The sequence below is a fragment of the Acipenser ruthenus genome, chromosome 23, assembly GCF_902713425.1.
Source record: "Acipenser ruthenus chromosome 23, fAciRut3.2 maternal haplotype, whole genome shotgun sequence".
Taxonomy (NCBI): Eukaryota; Metazoa; Chordata; class Actinopteri; order Acipenseriformes; family Acipenseridae; genus Acipenser; species Acipenser ruthenus.
Genome location: NC_081211.1, coordinates 24232319 through 24251501, shown reverse-complemented (window position 1 = coordinate 24251501; position 19183 = coordinate 24232319). Strand labels below are relative to the sequence as shown.

General features: G+C 37.7%; 1 protein-coding gene across 11 annotated transcripts in view; it reads right to left on the bottom strand.

Annotated features, from left to right (window-relative positions):
- Positions 1-19183, bottom strand: part of LOC117413095 (actin-binding LIM protein 3-like) — a 79946-nt gene that overhangs the window by 36630 nt on the left and 24133 nt on the right. For all 11 annotated transcript variants that reach the window (XM_058996903.1, XM_058996906.1, XM_058996895.1 and 8 more), the window contains exon 3: positions 8019-8202. In XM_058996903.1, the coding sequence (XP_058852886.1) occupies positions 8019-8202 (184 nt within the window). The remainder of the gene's footprint in view (positions 1-8018; positions 8203-19183) is intronic.

Genomic DNA, 19183 nt, shown 5'->3' with positions numbered 1-19183 from the left:
TCCACAGCTGGTCTCTTGTTTCTTGCCAGCCTTTCCCAAATCTCCAAGAGGCACCATTCCAATACATGTTATTGGTTGATCCTTGCTGTATCCAAAACATCAAAGGTGGATATCAGGACGTTCCTTTTATGTACATGGGAAAGTTATGATGATGTCATGTTTAAGACCTAGTTCAAACAAATATAATTAAAGATTAGGGGAAGGCTGTCTTATTTTGTGGCATTGCAATAAAGGGGATTTCATCTACTGTATGTCTATGATTATATGCTTTTATAATCTCATGCAACAAATATCATTTTTCTTTATCTCTGTATTTTTTTAATACTGAGTTTTAATAATTTACTTATATATTCTTTTTTTTTTTATAATGAAAACAGTCAATCGTAGGATATATAGTAATGATATAATGCATTGGTGAGATTGCACAGTACTTGCGTCCAGTTCTGGTCACCACAGTACCAAAGGGACAGTTCAGTGAAGAGCAATCCCAGGGTTTAAAAGAATTGAGCTATAAAGATATTGGCTCTTGGATTTCGGAGTTTCATAAAGACATATGTGGCTCTTCTGGCTTTGCAAAATACTGTACTACTGAGCAGATGGAGTCATGTGTTGAAATGTCATGATGAACGATCATTAATATTTAGCATTCAGTAGTTGCAAAGTAAATAGATTTATATGAAAACCAATTTGAGGCAGACACCTCTGGGACTAACTATAGCATGTGTTACCTGAAGCTTGGCATTAGGATCTTCAGCTTTTATGAAAGGGTGTTGAGTTTCCATGACTTCATTTCTCTGTTCCTCTGAAAACTGCAAGTTCTATAGATTGAAATTTCTATATTGCTGCTGAGGTTTTCAGCTCTTATTTTTTTTTCTTTTGTTTGTGGAGCATTCTCCTTGTTTGTAGAAATGAGCAATAGTTATGAGTGTAGAGTACAGAGCAAGAGTGATGGCACTGGAAGCTAAAGTTCCCTTTCAATAGAGCACAACAGACCCAGAGCTCCCTGTTAGGGGATGAGCAAGCAGTTAAAGGGATGGTTTATATCATCCCTTGTATTTATTATTAGCTTGTAATTTTTTTTATCCAATTGCGAAACAGCTGAGCCACCGTGTCCTCAATTAATGGACAGTCCTGAGCAGTCTGCTTGATAACTTTGTATCTGACAGCGCTACCGGAGATCCTTTATTACAGCTATTATCATGCTATTAGTATATTGTAATGAATGGTCTGTGTCAAAGTTGCAGCACACTAAAAAGAACATACATCATACACAGTAATATCTGCTTTCTGTACCAGCAATCAGGACCAAAGCAAGGAACATACTTGCAACACTATTAGTAAATCAGTGCAATACCTTTTGTTATGGCTGTCTGAACTTTTAAGCAATCAAATCAAATTGGCATTGAATGCAGATGATTTTTTAATGTTTCCTATAATTTCTGGGAAGCTGAGAAGCAGCAAACAGAATGCCAGTCTGTCTGGCGTGAATGAAAATCTACCCACAACTTTCATTTAGTTAACCAGAACAACATGGTATGCAAAACTTTTTGTAACAAACCGTTCTGAAGTATAAGTCTTTAATACCACATAAATCAGCCCCATTTTACTGAAGTTAAAACAGTGGTTGTGCTGTATTTAGGACTGACACGATTTCATAAATCCATCCAGTTATTGAAATAATATAAAAACTCTAATATAGTACAGTGATGCACTTTTTATTCTGTGCTTTTATTCACAAGTCTCTATCTAACCCCAAGCATTTCAGATGTAAATTCAATCACATTGTTATCATTCACCTTCCTGTTCCATTTTATTCTCTAAAATGTTCTTCCTGGATTTTTCGGCATGATTTTCCTGTGTGTTGATCCTTCATGGATTTGACTGTGTGTTCTCATGAGTCGTGGTTCACTTTGATCCAATCTAACACGACATGCTGGTAGAGTGATTGTGAAGTTGCTTTTCTAACCCTGTATAGAGTACATCAGTTCCTGGATATAGTCTAGTTATGCAAATGACTTGCCCTAATTCTGTGGAGAGAAAAACGCCTCCTACTACCTGTTATAGACTGTTCTTCTTTTCACTTTAGTATTCTCTCAATCAAGAAGGATTTTTTCAGGAGAAAGGTTTTCTTGTGATAGAATACAAAACAAGTATCAGTTATGCGACATTACAGTTTAATGGTGTAAATGCTATGTAATAACAAAATCAACGTATTTGGAATTTAGCATCAGTTTCAGTAATTGCACTTTAATTACATATTCTTCCATACATATTTTCAGTAATATATTCTTAACCTCAACAAAAATAAATAACCCAAACTATCATCAACCGCTGGGACTGGCCAACTGGAAAAGGCTAGGTTCATCTCTAGGTCACCTCTAGCCAAAAGGTTTGTGTTTGAATCAAATTGACTTATTAAGTAAACCCCAGCCCTCCACGCACTTTCTTACTCAAGTATTAAATCTTTATACATGTACCACTGCTCTTGAGGACTTCACAGTGATCCCCCATGGTCTGGACTGCCTCCTACCTTCTCACTTGGACCTCATGAAGTTTTGGAGGTGGGTACGTTGTTTACTGTGCCTAAACAATCAACCCAACCTCCAATTACAGGGCATTACCGTCTGGTAGTTGACCGTATCAGGGAGGTCTAAGGTTAACTACCAAGGTAATGCTGGATACTCGGGGTTTTATTGCAATTCAAAACGCTATTGTTATGTTAATCTCTAATTTGCAGGTTTATTTCCCTTTTCAAAGTTTTGCATTCTTTCTGTTTTGCTTTTTTAAAGCCAGATGTTGTATCTGGAAGTTCTGCCTTCAACTCCCATGTGGCACTGCTCTGCAATGGGGTTCCTGATTGGTAGATTAAAGTTCAGAGTTTTCTAACAATGAATAAGGACAATTGGGAATCTAATTGATTTTTTATTTATTTTTTTACCCATTTTTTAAACCCATTTTTAAATGGGAACTTTACAACCCTGAGCCTGGTTTGTAAGCCTTGAAAACAAGCTCATGTCCCGAGATCCACAGTCCAGATAATGTACTTGAGAAGATCCATTATCACATGATCACTTTAGTCAAATCAAAGCCAGGTCTCTCTGGGGGAATTTTCTGAGCACTAGAATTTACAGCATGTCCACATTCCATTCTTCCTCTGTGCTTATATGTAAAGAGCGTTTACTGCATGCATCCACCACTCTACAAACATGATTAGTATCTGCAGTATCTGCAACCACAGAGACATTTTTATCAAGCACTGTGATACCCATGTATGCCCAGTAAGACTGTGGGAAATGTAAGCCATAAGGAGCCTCTTTTGGGATAGATGGCCTTGAGTCACTTGGTTGTCATTTTCACCACAACACAGGTATTGCTGCAGAACACTTAATGGAAAGCTAAACGAATGCATTATAAAAGCTGAGCTATTTCAATCTTAGGTTGGTATTTGTTTATTTTATGAGATGGGAATCCTAATTCAGCAAGTGGTTGCCTTTATTACAGTAACACAGCTGTGCAGCCATGCTGAATTATTTACTTTACTGCCGTGTCTCTTGAAGTTGCCTGAAAATCCTTAAGGATGGATTATTCTAGTTTAAATGGCTCAAATACTAATTGCTTTAAGCTTACTAATGTTACCAGCAATGATTTGAAACCCAGGGACTTTTTGACCCAGGAGATGCTTCACTAAGGTAAAGCTTGAATAATGTGCTGGCAGTCCGCCCAGCTATCTACAATGATTGCCTCTACACGTCGCAGGTTTGTTAATGCAAAATCATTATCTCAAATGTGTTTAATGTTTTTGGAAACCTTTCCTGCATGCTAGTTATGCCACTACAATCAATCTCATTACCCACCCCTAATTGAAAGTTCCAGAATGAAACTGAAGCAAAGTATCTTTACAAAGCAAAGGTGCGGCAATCATTTTTCTTTTGAGGTACAGTAGTGTCATCTTATGAAAGCTTACTTGAGATTGCCTCTCATCTAAAAACCTGATTTTGCAAAGAATTCCATAAGGGCAAGGATGTTATCTGCAATACAGACCTGGTCAATTCTAATGCAAGATTATTTCCTGATGCATATTCTTTCTGTAATTTTCAGTACACAGACAAATAATAAATATGTTTGTCAGTGCAGAAATGGTAATGGTGTCCATGGCTGTCACTGATGTCCCAGGGAGAGGCGGTATCTAAATGGCACATAGCAGTGAGCTGATTCCTATAGGACTCAGCCCACTGACAGGCTGACACATACAAGTCGAGATATAACAGAACAGCACCATGAACTACACTTCTCTGACTGGAGGTGAGAATTCGGGGTGGTGTATTTAGCTGTGTCAAATTGGTTGCATCTGACAATGGGACTGAGAGACCACATTTTTTAAAATCTTGCAAGTTACCAGTACATTTTCTCTACAATAAAGAGTACAGAAAATGTACTGGTAACTTGCAAGATTAAAAAAAAAAATAATAATATAAAAAAGATTGGCTTGCTCAATTGAAAGGATCCTACAATTTATTTTGTTACTGTCTGTATTACACATTGTGTTACGCTTGTTCTAACAGCTGTTGGCCCTTGGGAAGCTAACGTGGTGAAGTCAAAACTGAACTAAATTAAGTAAATAATGCAAATGAAAGGAATGCAATGTGCCAGGCAGTCTAAGATATCCACAAAGTATTTAATCCAGGTTTTTTTTTTTTAAAGCTTGAAATAACTCAGGAGGTTTAAAAAGCTAGTTCTGGAACATTAGCTGTTTGTTTTTGCTTTTACTTATGGTGCGCTGGGGTAAATGCTTTGAGAATCTCTCCCCATGCGTCTGAATTATTTGCTAACCACCCGGATGAGTGCGCTTTCTGAATGAGAAAACCACTGCAATGAGAGGCAAGTGATTCAATTACCTTTTTAGCAGGGGAAATGGATGCAATACATGGGTTAACACATGCAACGAGAAACACTAGTTATTTGCATTGCATTAGAAAATAATGAAGGCAATTTGCAAATATTTGTAAAACTTGTACACTAGCTGCAGTGGACAGTTTACCACATGAGCATTTCCCAACACATTTCCCCCCCCCCCATTTAACCAGTTAATTGGATTGTGCTGGCAAAGCTGTGAGGCAGCTGCTATTCCTGTGAACTTTTACAAGAGGGGTGGTTGTGCTGGGAGCCACTGACAAGTTCAGATGGGTCCAGTGATGTTTTCTTTGGCCACGCGTCACATTGTAAAGTGGTAGTTTCCCAAGCTTTTCCCCAAGATAATACTGATGTTGGCATGTACTGTGTTTCACCATGGCTGACCACCTTTTGACCATGCGTGACTATACTTCTAGTCAACAAGTCGAATTTTCATTACTATAGATCTGTGCTAACATCAAGTTAACATCAAGTTGCATGTATATTTTAGACCAGATACTGACTGAATCCAACAACTGGTACTATCATGCTGACAAACTAAAAGAAGAGGATCCACTGTCAACTTCTTGGGCCAGCATTGCCATATAAAGTGACCATTCTAAAACTGGATATTGCAATGCCAATCTGTGCCTTCTGAAAGTTCAGTACGTGCAGTATCTCTGACAGCGGTTTCACTTACAGAGCAATTGTCTGGTAACTACTATGTAGTTTATATAACTATTAGGTGATTAGTTTAATGTTACTTGACTAGTTTTTAATGTTACTTATTATTAGTTTATTTGGCAGACACCTTTATCCAAGGCGACTTACAGGTGTTACACGGCAATATAAGGTTACAGTGCAAAAACAATATTTAAATAAAGTATAGTTTAAAGTAAGAGCAAATACTACTAGAATACAATATGAGATATGAAGTAACAAGTTAGGATTAAGACACTTTTTATCTACAATGACATACTAATAGTGTTACTTAACTAGTTAATAATTGCTGTTAAGGTGTAACAAAGTTAAGATTAGACTCCATGGTGTCTGTATCTACATAGCGTACAGACAGGGAGTCATTGAGCATACATGCGCCTGGAAAGAAAAGAAGCCTGAAAGCCATTTGAAATGCATTCCAGAGTAACAGCAAAGCTATTGGTGGCCCACCACAAAGCGATGTCTCAATGACTTCCAGAGGCTTCAATACTTCCTTTACAGTGATGAATAGAACTAGCAAATGAGCAACATTTTCATACTCCTCATTGCAAAATGATGTGTTCCAAACAAGCTCTCCAGCACATGGGACTGTAACCCAGCAGCATTGTGTTTAACTTCCTTTCCATAAGGGGCTCATTCTAACACACTGTGACCAGTCCTGCTTTAGTTTAGATGATGTCCAGACAAATATAGGAACAGCTGTTCCTCCTAAAACACCCAAAATAGACACACAGCTGCACCGTGGCCATAAAATCCTTTATAGTATCTTCTTCTTTACAAACGTTGTATACGATTTCCTTTAAAAAAATAAAAAATACTACATCCGGCATGTGACTGAGAAACATTTTACTAGAATGGGTTGCATCATGCACAAAGTAGCTGGTACTTTCCCTTTCCAAATGACACTCAAAGGCAGCACAGTGGAACTACAATGATGACAATGCAACATTGGGATAATGGTAGCACAAGGGTATGAGCCACTGGGAGTATTGCACCACAATGGAAACATTTTCTATTTTGACATACAAACGGTAGTACAGTGGTACGATATGAACACAGGTGATCTTATTACAGGACTTCCTCAGGGTTATACCCTGGTACTATAATGATATTTCAAGTGGTATTTTTTACCCTTTTCTGTCAGGATGCTATATCTACATATTTGGGTTCTGTGTACATACGAAGACTACTAACTGTATAGTGGTTGTACTCTGGACAGAAATCTTTAATTTCTCATTTTACTCTTTGACTGATGCATCCTTTCTAATCTGCTTTGGTCTCAGTGTGTTTAACTGAGGTGTAATTTAGTTTTCAAGGAAAAACAATGATGATGAATGTAAGCAGTGAAAGCAGCAGCATTGTAATATCTCTCTGTTTTAAATGCACCACTTAATCATGACAGTAAGGACACCGAGATCACTCTGATATTTCTGCCCCCATTACGATATACCTGACTTCCATCTTTTAAAAAAAAAAAAAAAATCATACAAGCTGGCAGTTATATATTTATATTACGTTAAAGGACATTCAAGTTTACTGGTACTTTAAAAAGCAACATAGAAGTCCTTGAGAAATGTGAGGATGGCACCTCCATTCTTGATAGTCCCTTGATGTCCAGACACATAATATGTCTCAATATTGTAAAGTAGTTACTGTTACACTGGTTATACATTCAGTGTGTTTGTGGGTGTGTGTGAGTTTGTACCCTAGATGTACAGAATAATAGGACTTTGTGCATGAGTAAGTACAAAAAAAATAGCCATATTGTACTCTGTTCTAACAAATGCATGTACATTCATCTTTTGTGACGTGCGAGGCACTGAATTTGATTAAGTGTTTTCACAGGGAATAACATGAAAACCTCTTGCTTTAATGTTATCAAAGCAATAAAGCATGTGCTTAACAACCCACCATCAAAACCTAGGACAAAGAGCGTATACCCCAAACCTCTGGAAATTACATTGGCTGCTTCATAAATAACCTACACTCATGCATAAACCTGTTCAATTAATAAAAGGTCATAACACCGATGAAATATTGGAATAATTGACACTTCACATCTGTATAGCATATCACAGTTCATTTCCCCTTTGGTGTAATATTACAGTTTGAATGTAAGAAATATAAAGCAAACAATTTGGACGATACGATGATTTGAAAAGTCTTGACAGATCAATTAATCTCCTTCTAATACGATACCGAGCTAATGCAACTACTGCTACATCAAGGTTATGATTACCGGCATCTGAATTTAAATCAATCGAATAAACCACCAGCGTTCTCCTGTTACTCCCAGAAACCCAAATGAAGAGTTGAAACTACATTTCAGTCAAACCCTATGCTCAGCAAATATGACATTGTTTAAAAAATGCATAAAGATTTGAATTGTTTCTGATTAGACGTCTTACCTGCAGATGCTGCAGACGAAGCACTTAGGGTGATAGGTCCTGCCTAAAGCTGAGACCACCTCCCCAGTGATGAAGTTCCCACAGCTGTCACACCGTGTCCCATACAGCCGCTGGTAGTCCGAAGTGCAGATGTACTCCCCGTTCTTCTGGAAGAAGCCTGATGTGGCCAGATCACATCCGCACACTGCAGAACACACAAAGAGCTCTGTTAGTATTTTATTGGTTCTTTTTTTAATTAGGAACCTAATGAAAAAAATATACAGCCACACGTATATTTTATTTCCTTTGTGGTCTTAACTTCATCTATTGGTATTTGGAGGGTGGCAAAACATTTTCCAATATGAAGGATGTCATTCATCACGAGGATTTGTGTGCCCCTGTGAAATTGTAATTCTGTTTTCAAGACATTTTCATCTACTGAAGCCCTTTTGGAGAAAAAATAGATCATATTAGGCATTTAATGCAATAACATATACTGTACAGTACAGGTCTTGACGTTAGCGCCCTCTATTACCCCTGGTGCCTGTCCAAGAATCTAGTTTATCCATCATTTGATGCCTCCACCTGCAAAATATAATTCCTCGAATATTTGTTTGTTTTATAACAAGACCTACTTTAGATGTGACATAACCTGTAGTATTCATGCTTACAAAGGATTATTTTATCAACATTTCGTGCAAAGGTAGTTGCTGGAAATCAACCAAAAAAGCTAGTACTAAACATGCAGTATTTTGCAATTGGTCCAAGAGTTGGTACATTTTCTACCTTAACATTGCTGTCTTATTAAAACGCCTAGTGTTTTGCCCCCGCTTGTCAGCCAAGCTGGAAATGCAGCATTCTTTTGAAAGGAGATCCTTTCTGAGCAGAGAGAGTGATGGGAACTTGGCAGCCAGGCAGACACCTGTCAGACAGGTGCTAGGCAGTGTAAGCTGGAACCTTTCATCAGGAACACATTACCCTGGCAATACACAAGACCTAAGCACTGGCAATCAGCAGCACTCTACAGTACATCCTGGGACATGGAGAAGTAGATTGAAGCAGGTATTCCTGTGGGAGGCTTCCCAACCCCCTGGAGTTTCTGAAGTGTATAAATCAGTAGTATAATCCTTATACAAGTTTACCACAGTAGAATGGCACACGAACTTTGCAGTTTTTAATATGCTTTATCATAACTCTCTGAGCGTGACAATGCTTACAATACCTATACTTTACGATGCTCACACTGCTTTTTATTCACTTTGCTATGGTTTTACTATGTAAAAGTGAACGTTTTGTATCACCTTTGCTTTTAGACAGTCTTACAGAATTAAACAAAGATTCAAATTGTACCGGTATGTATAACTTCATCTGACCGACTGTGTTTTTCTAATTTAAGATGCAATGGGTAATGTACTGCATTTTCACACATTGTCAATATGGATGACACAGTAATAGGAAACCTAATTATTTCTTAAATTAGAAATGTCGAAGCGAGACCTCAAATCCCAAATGCCCTCAAGGACTGAGAGTACCAAAGACTGAAAGTACTAATTAGACTCCAAGATTAGAAAGAAGCACAGGAAATGAAAAGCCAACCGTTTAAAATGTGATTTGTTTATTTTAAATGCATCAGCAAGGTGTGAATAGTAGTCAGGTAGTTATTACATAATGCTTTTCTTGGAAACTGTTCAATTTTGAGATCATTCTCAGATGCTGTACTGCCCCTGTAGATGGTGCTGTAATACATAAGTACATTTATTTTCTAAAGATGACAGCTATTTATAGTGCATATGTTCACAAAGATGAACTCTGTTTTAAAAACAATCCAAGGAACTGCACGTTACCTTGAAACAGACCTCATGGTGCGTTGTTAACTACAGGAGCAGCGGTATCTTCAGCACTGGTTTTGAGGTGGTTGTGTACTGCACTTGTGGTTTCTAAGCTGGTATATAATTATATGTTGGAAGATTGCTTCTTTCTAATCAGGTCCCCACTACAGTACTGATATGTTCAACTTCTGAGGCTGAGCATTTGCTGTAGAAAGAAGGTTTGAAGAGTATTCTAGGATTTACTTATTTTTTTAATTTCATTCTATAAGGAAAACTCAAATGTTTGGCTCTGGATTATCATTTATTTTTGTTTTTGTTTTGGACCAGCTTACCCATCTCCAAAACCAGCACCATGTCTCCTGAACCTTACATTGACCAGCTGAAAACTAGCAAACCACCAGCTCTGACCAGGATACACCAGTGCTGGTCATTGCTGTGATTTCCATCAGGGCTAAACAGCATTTCAATTACAATTGAATCAACTCCAATACGTGTACTGTAATAGGATCACTGTAATTTATGACCTTAAATGACATGCCACAATACTTTTCATTTTTAATATTTCGTTTTATCCGACAACCCACATTAAGCACTCATGAGCCAGGAAATACATAATAATGAAGTACATTTACTGTACTAATGTACTAATGCCTGTGTAATGCATACAGCCACAGATTAAATACAGAGCAAAACAGAGAGGAAAATCCAAAGCAAGGTATGTCTAAAGTACTGAAATGACAAAACAAAACAGACTTCATTCACATACTGTACTTCATGTGTGTTTTTTGTTCTATACGAAAATACTGTTACATTATTGTATCTGGGTGTTACAGAAACTGGGCTGGCAAATAAAAAGCCTCTGGCATTTAGCAATCAAGTTGAAAGCCCATTACATGCAGTGCAGTACAGTGACTTGGCAGCACAATACAGGACATTTACAACTTTTTATTGTTTTGCCTGGAACCAGCTATTACTGTATTAAAATGGGAAATAGAAGCAAAGTAGTATTTTCTATGTAATGCATCCAGTTGGTATTTGCTTTTGATTTCAATACTGAATTAATCAGTGAGAACAAAACAGAAAAAGAATCAAAGGAAGTCACTGGGTTATGTTTTAGCAGAATGCTGACAGGTTAAGAGATCAGAAAACTATTTAAACACCATTATATGTGCCATAAGTCACATGCTTTCTTTACAAATCTTTTTTTTTTAAATTTAGATGACAGCATCTTGGGTCCTATTCTGAATTTTATGTATCATTTATTATAGTTTCAAATCCAAACACTTTATTTAAAATGACTGACTGCATCCAATAATACAAACAAACAAACAAACAAAAAACATTATTTATTACACCACTGCACTTGCAAACACCACAAAATTAATTCCACATGGTCCCATGCGAAACCACAAAGCACATTTGGCACTGAGTGGGGAACAAGAAATATTTTGCAGAACAGGGATATGAAGATATATGAGTTTAATTTCACTCAATGCATTTTCCATGCTTTTTGCTCAGGGTAGCGCAGAACCTTACACTGAGCTATTGTTCTGAGTGGCTCAGGGGAAACCTGCAAATTCTGCTCCCCGATCTGTAAAGTGATATTCTAAAACACTTTGTAAATAAAATCAATTTACTCACTGATTGGGTTAGACAGAAACATAGAAACTGTGTTAATATGTAACACACACTGCCCCACACGTAACATGGTTGTATTGTAAAGAGAATCCTTGACACGTATTCTGATACAGATTATACTGTATATAAACTGTGCTGTTGCAAGTCTGTATCAATCATGATAGGATAGAGCAATAATAGTTTGAATGGCTGGTTACTGTAAATACTGTACAGAATATCTGCTATGTGCTATTCTTTTCTATATTGTGTCCCTTTTTCACTGAGATCACCAACCATCTTTTTAAACCACCACAGAACACACGTGTGACCAGATAAATACATCTTTCGACTCTCTGAATTCTCTTCCTGCTTGAATAATAGAAATGACAGGGTGCTGGATCAATGGTGGAAGCAAAGATAATGCAGGTTAACTGGATACTGGCCAGAGAGATTTTTAAAAAGCATGTCACATGTTTAATAACCTGTTTTATTTGTAATGGAATGCTATGTTTTGGCTGCATACTAATTTGGGTTGAAAAAAGGGCCATCATCTTAATACATCCTTCCTGGTTGACTGTATTTCAGAGCCTTGAATCATGGCCTCAGCTTGCAGTTGCTATAGAGAACTTGCTGGTTGCCCTGGCGACTGCTGGCCTTCATTTGTACAGCTGAGGCAGGTGATTTCTCTGTGCTTCTATTGCTGCCTTAAAAGCACCTATCATATATGTTGAAATGCAAGTTTGTGCTTAAATGAAATGAAGGACAGGGAATCCCATGCATGTAATTGTATTACCAGTGGTCTGGAAGTGGTGATAACACACCTCTCTATTCTAATCTCAGGGACAATGTGAAGTGTACCATTTCAGATACTGTTTTTCACTGGAGTGCACATGCGGTATAATACTGCATGCTTACCAAACAGCACTCTATGTATTATAATGCATTATCATTTAATGGCATATTTTAAGTGCACCATGTCCTAAACAACGAATCACAAACTACTAAACCATTAAGTACTATTTACTCCTCAAACAAAACAGTTCTGCAGCAATGCAGCAGCTACATTAACTACCAGCTACGACACATTACCTAATGAAGGGACACCCTAAATTAAATATGCTTTTAAGTTCTGCCATGTGAAATGACACAGCATGTTTACTTAAACTCCCTGCAAAGCTGCTGGTAAGACATCCAACATCTGAAATGTCTGTGGGTTTGTGTGTGTGTGTGCTGGGTTTGAATGGGGCCCATAGCACACTTAGATATATTCATCGCCAGCCCACAGATGCAATTAAAATGCTTGGCTGCAGAAAGGATTTTCCACCTCTTAATGATAGACTTTTTATCGTGTTTATGTACAAACTCCTTATGACTGCAGAAATGGCCTTGAGCTTTTAAGATAAGCTATGAAAAGCAGGACCGCTGATTTAATTTGGCTATTTTCGTGATCCACATCTTAGAGCTCTTTAAAGTGTCAGACAAAATATTTCCCAAAAATTGAATATTAAAACGCGCATCAGCATTTAACACTTAGACCATGAAAATCTTGCTTCTCGTCTAAATTCTTTCAGTCTGCACACATTTGAAATGTTTTATACCAACAAATTATGCTAAACAGAGGGGAGCTTATTCATCTGATCATCCAGTGAGCTGGAACTTATCCTACAGACAGCCTGAAATCCTGTCACTGCAGAAATGTTCTCTGTGTCCTGAACTGAATTGAATCAATCTTTTTGAATGAGGAATTTAAGTGTACGGATCAAATACATTCTGCAACTTACCTGGCAGAACTAAGTGCAAGGGAAACAACAGGTCAAGAAAGCTTTATGTTAGCCCTTTAAGCTTCATAATAAAGCACAGTGCAAAGTGGTTTGGAAGGTAACCAGATTGCTATGCTGTATAGCTTGACCAGTACTCTGAACAGCTTAACAAAAAGATTACTGTACTGTACTGTACTGTATACACATTCTAACTTGGACATCCTTAACTGTGTATCAAATCTAAGGAGCAACTAAGGCCACAAGGTTCTGTAATTAAAATATTGTAGAGCAGCCTTGTGATTAAAGATGCTGACAGGAAGCAAGCAGACACATCCACTGACTTTAGTAAATACAAATGCAGAAGCTTGGGCAAAAGCAAATGAAAATGCTAGATTACTTCCAAACAGCATGTACCACTGCCTGTATGGGTGTGGTTTGCCAGTCCTGTAGTACTTCCTGCAGGACACAGCGTCAATAGTGAGAAACTGAGTGTCTGCCTGCCGCTTTCACCTGTACACAAAACAAACACGTCAGACTATTTCCTGAAAGTGCTGATACTAACGGCTGGTTTCACAGGCTCAAATCTTAGCCTACCGTGTAAGATTGCATTAGCATCAAAATGTGGAATTTTATTAGGGGCAGTTACATCAGGTAAAACCTATCTTGTACAAGGCAGATGATAAATAAGCATCTTTGGTTTGTGGGTATTTTGTGTGATGCAAAATGTGTTAATTAAAAAAAAAGATTCACCACCTACAGCTTACTGAAAAATATCTTTGCTTCTTGGATTTAAAATGTAAAACTAATCTAGAAATCACAAAAACCCACAAAGGAGATTAGATGATATGCAAAAATAAATAAATAAATAAATAAAATAACCTCTTGAAGACTGCATTATATACATGTATTTAGTAAAGGATCTCCTCATAAAAACATGAGGAGCTTTATTCATGCAGGGCCACAATGCACTCTCCAGTGGTATTAATGGGATAGGCAGCAGGTTCATGATCTTTGCATTCCAAATGAAGTTCATTAAATCTACATAACTGCACTTTCCTGTAACAACATTGCCACTGCTAGCCTAGCAATACATCACCCAGGGAGAATGAGGGGAACAGCCAGCAGGAGATTCTCTCCACAGCCTGAGACCTCTGTTACTTATAAATCAAAGTAATCACTGTGTAGGTGTGTACATAGTTCAGATCATTTTATCTTACAGGTTACTGGGTAATAATACAACGGTTATGTTATTATTTGAAAGTTAAATCATTTGTGGGTTTTTACTTCTTTATGGGGATAAAGAGTAATTAAAAAAAATAAAAATAAAAGGACTGCTGCCTTCAAACATGCAGCCCATTTTCATGTCATTGAAGCTCAGCGAGGTTGGGCCATGGATATGTGACCTGCAAAGAAATTCATGGCTGAAGTGTATGAAATGATGGCATTATCTCAGTAGGGGACAATCTTCCTTCTCTTCCAGGGCTCAATCAGCGCTGCAGCTGATGTCAGGGGTCATTATACTGTAAGGAGTGCTGTCCTTCTAAATCCCAAGGCAGATCCATACATTCCCCTACCCTGGTTGAATCAGTTCCCTCAGTTCCCCTATATCGCAAAAAAGATGCTGATTTACAGATTCATCTCATCAGCATCATTCAATCTGATCCAGACTTCTAGATGATTGGCTGGCGATTCATGAAGGTTTAGACTTTAATTGAAAATCCTGTGTCTGACCTTGAGCATCCAAGCATAACAAATATAAGTCTGAGCACGAACAAGACCTGTCATTAGCAATGATAATACAATGGAAAGTGTACTGCAGAAACAACAGGTCCCAGTTTTTTTGTGGGGGGGGGGGGGGGGTTCTGCTAAAAGGTCTGATTCGACCGTCTTTTCCTTTGAAGGTTGCTGCAGGTTTGGTCTAGTCAATATTTTATTCATGGACTGAAATACTGCCGGTTAGTCATGCATGAAAGTGCTTAAACTGGCAATAAGAAACCATGATAAAAGGGACAAAATGGTTTTGGTCCTGTTGATAGAATTCAGTATTGCAGCAATCAGATGACAGAAAAGCAGAGTGAACTTGTGAGGTTTGTCAGTGTAATTATGTCACTTAGTATGTCACTGACTCACCAGCATCATTTTAATAAAGTACAATCGATGTCTCCAAGATTTGGAAATTGTTAGTAGTTCATCCCCACCTTTACTACCCTCAACATTATACAATAAGGGGGTCTGGGGACAATGTGTGCCATGCAAGTTTTTTTTTCTTACAGCAAGGCTTGTACATTTAACTACAAAATCAACAAATAGCCACTACATATATTAAATTACAAGGGATTCCTTTCCAAATACGAAATCCAAAACATGCCTCCCTCCCAAGACATGGATCTATAGATACATCTTGTTCACAGCTTCTAACCTTGATTACCTTTACAAAACACTGTACCTGAATAATAAGAAGGCTAAGTTATTATCTGGTCTAATTTTATTAGCATCTGCCAGTCACTCACACATAGTTGCTAAGGAGACAAGAACTTTGTGGTCATTCTCTGAGCCCTACCCTCTCCCAGCAAAGCTTCTGAAACTGCTTGGGAATTTGTCAGCTGTAGCGAAGTTCAGCAATTAAAAAGCATCCCAGTCTAATTATAGAATAATTATCCTTCCCTTGCTGAAATCACAATTGCACAACTGGCAGAGTTGCAGGTTAGGATTGATCTTTGCTGGTTAGAATTTAACTGAGGTTAAACTATACATTTATCATCCTAGTCTTACACCTGCATCTGAATATTCCTAGCTTCATGCTGTGCTGTTTATCAAGCCAAGCCATCAAACCCTATTCATAGTCTGAATTAAATAAAGGTAAATGCAATTCTGGCACATACAAGAATGGAGAAGTAACTGGTGCATGTTTTACATGGTTGGACTGCTCAGATGAATATACCGTAGTGTGCCTTCTGCAACGTCGGCATGCTTTCTTTGTGTCTCAAAGAGAATATATTCTCTATGTTGGAGGACTGGTTTCCATGGCAAAAGCTGATGATTTACCATCATTACTTAAGTGAAGGGAATTAAATAGCCTAAAACTAGTATTTAAAACTATGAAGGGGTTAACAGCCCATTAGTTATACAGTACTTACAGTATTAGTATTAGTTCAGAGGTCGCTTGGGAAACAATCCCCTTACTCCAATGAAGAAGTTACATACCTTTCCATGTCTCTATTCCAGTAACCAGACCTGTTTTTTGTATAATTATTAATATTCTGCTTATTATGATAATATTCTGCTTATTACTATTATTATGAATCATACCCCATTTACCCCATTCATTAAACATATTTGACCTGTATTTGTGGGCTTAATCCCAACAGCCGGTGTGCAAGCAATTTGGTTTCTCAGTCTGCTTATTTGAACGTGTACATCCTTATGAAGTTAAGGACCCATGTAAACATCCGTTGTACAAATCAGTACAAATGTTTTACAGACCAACCAAGATTCTGTTTACAGCCTGCGGAATATTTCTTAATGGAACAAAGGAGCCGTTTAACGTATTGTTTTGGACCATTAGATTTAATGACTTTCTGCTGAGGCAAGTATATAATAGTGCCAAAGAAATATCCACAATACCACTCCTCGCCTACCTTACTGTTGAATCAGAGGACTTAGATTTGCTATCAGACATAGTGATGCTTCTTAATCTTTGCCACTAAAGCAACAGTTTTTGGTGTTGACAGATATCATGTCCCATAAAACGTATGCCAACCACATATCTTGTTGTTTGATATAAAAAGGGGTTGCCATGGATATTATGTTTGTAATTATTTCTGAGAGGGTGCATGAGACTGGCTTTCTTATTAACGGTGGATACTGCCCCACTCTTCAGACAACTAGAATGGAATTCAATATACTGAGTGGGGATTCACATTAAAAAAAATGAAAGCTTACAGAAAACGTGACTACTCCCATAAGGAGAAGAAACACAAGAAGATTACTTCTGCCTCCGTTATATTTGTGAATTTACTGCATGGACCTTATTTAGTTTTACAAATTACCATATGAACTGGCTAGACTTTATATTACACAACGGAAGGATTCCAAGACAGTGGTTAGCTGTTTCTATAATACTGGATTGAACAGCCCCAATCTATCCAAAGTGAAATTAAAAAAAAGCTTATGATGTCACTGAATCTGGGTCCAGGGGAACGAAAAGCAATTCGATAACCCTCCATAATACTGCCAGCACACTTGATCCTAATGTAGCCCACACCCTGCAGACAGTCAGGCACTCTGAAATGTGATAATAACACTAATCTGTGCAATTAGAATAAAAAGAGGCTACGTTTCTATTGCCTGTATGAATGCTGATGTGTGGTACCTCGGGTCGTTTCCCACTGCCTCTTGTTCATCCCTTTCTGGTTCAATGGGATGAATCTTAAGATACCTTAGACACCTCAATGAGCATCTTGATATCACTGCCAATCCCAGCACCTCAGATTGTTATAGGTTGTTTCATTCTTGACATGATCTGGGTCTGTATTCAGTGGTAGCTGGGACTTCAGATGCTGCAGCAGCAGATATTAAAAAATAATGAGTGAGCCAATTTAACTGAGGTTCTTATCAAAGTGCTTGGATTGAAAAGCTTCTGATTCATAACTCATAGAGGCATCATCTAATTTGTTCACTTCTTGAACTTTTGTGCACTTCTTGAGCTTAGGGGCTGAATATAACAAAAGAAACCAGGAGAATATATCTTGTCAAAACTTTGGATGTTAAAGTTGCTAAGATAGAATTCCAATATAAGATGTCACAGCTGTATTTATGAATCGTGACAATTGAAATGTAAGTATTGTGATCACTTGCATGCATACTTCCTACAGTTTGCCAATTGACTTTTGTGTAATAAATACCATACATGTTGCATCGTTTCTCATCAAGTTTTCCTGAAAAAAAAACTTCAGTCATAAATGGTCATTTTGACTCATCTAGTCAACAAATCAGTCACAAGTGTCACATGTACTCTTGTGCATATCTTAATGTTACATATTGTGATAAGAGTCATTTTGTGATGTAGGTGTATCTGTACTCATCTGGTAACAGAATAAGGAGGCATCCTAAATTTCCCACCCACTCTATGTCTTTGGTATCAGAAAGACAACGCACCCTCCACTGGCAAGATATCGAGTCCTAATTACTTTGCTAATTCTGCCAACTAAGAGCAATGGATTAGTCCTATCACCTTCTTAAGAGTCCATATAGGGACATCCACGATGTAGCAGCTGGCATGCTATTTTAAAAAAGTACTTAAATCTGCCAGACTTGTCAGAGACCTAACTGACTTCACCCTTTGCAGACAGACAGCATCCCTAGCTCAAGAAACAAGATAATTTACTGTATTACTGTATTACTGTATTACATCCCATTCTGTAGTTTTCTGTCCAGTACCAAACAATTCCAGCACATAATCATTAATCTAATTGTATGCTAATTAATGACAGTAGGGGTTAGTTGCACAGGTTTTAAAGGAAGGTAAATGGTTTAATGTTTTCTTAACTGTGTGAAACATGAACGGCGGCTAACTTAAGCCCATTTTCAAATCATGTGCTTTGCATTCATTGACATTTTGAATCCCGCTCTGGACTTTTAAGATTGGCTCATAAAAAAAAGACTATTCATGATGTCGCTGGGGAACTGGGCTGATCATATTTGATGGGCCATTTTACACACCCAATTAAATCTAGGAACGAATACCCGGTCGGTCTCAGGCATTTTAATGAGTCTCTTCCCTCTAAGCACATCCTTCCAAATCAGAAATGGACATGTTAAATAAAGACGGATCCCATTAATAAATCAGTAATAAACCACAACACAATAATTCACACTTTACAATAAGGGACTGCTGATGCATTATTGTTGGTTTTCGGGCTGATAATGAATAAGTGTGGATGATTATTATATAGATGTGTATCCCTATGCAGCTGTTACA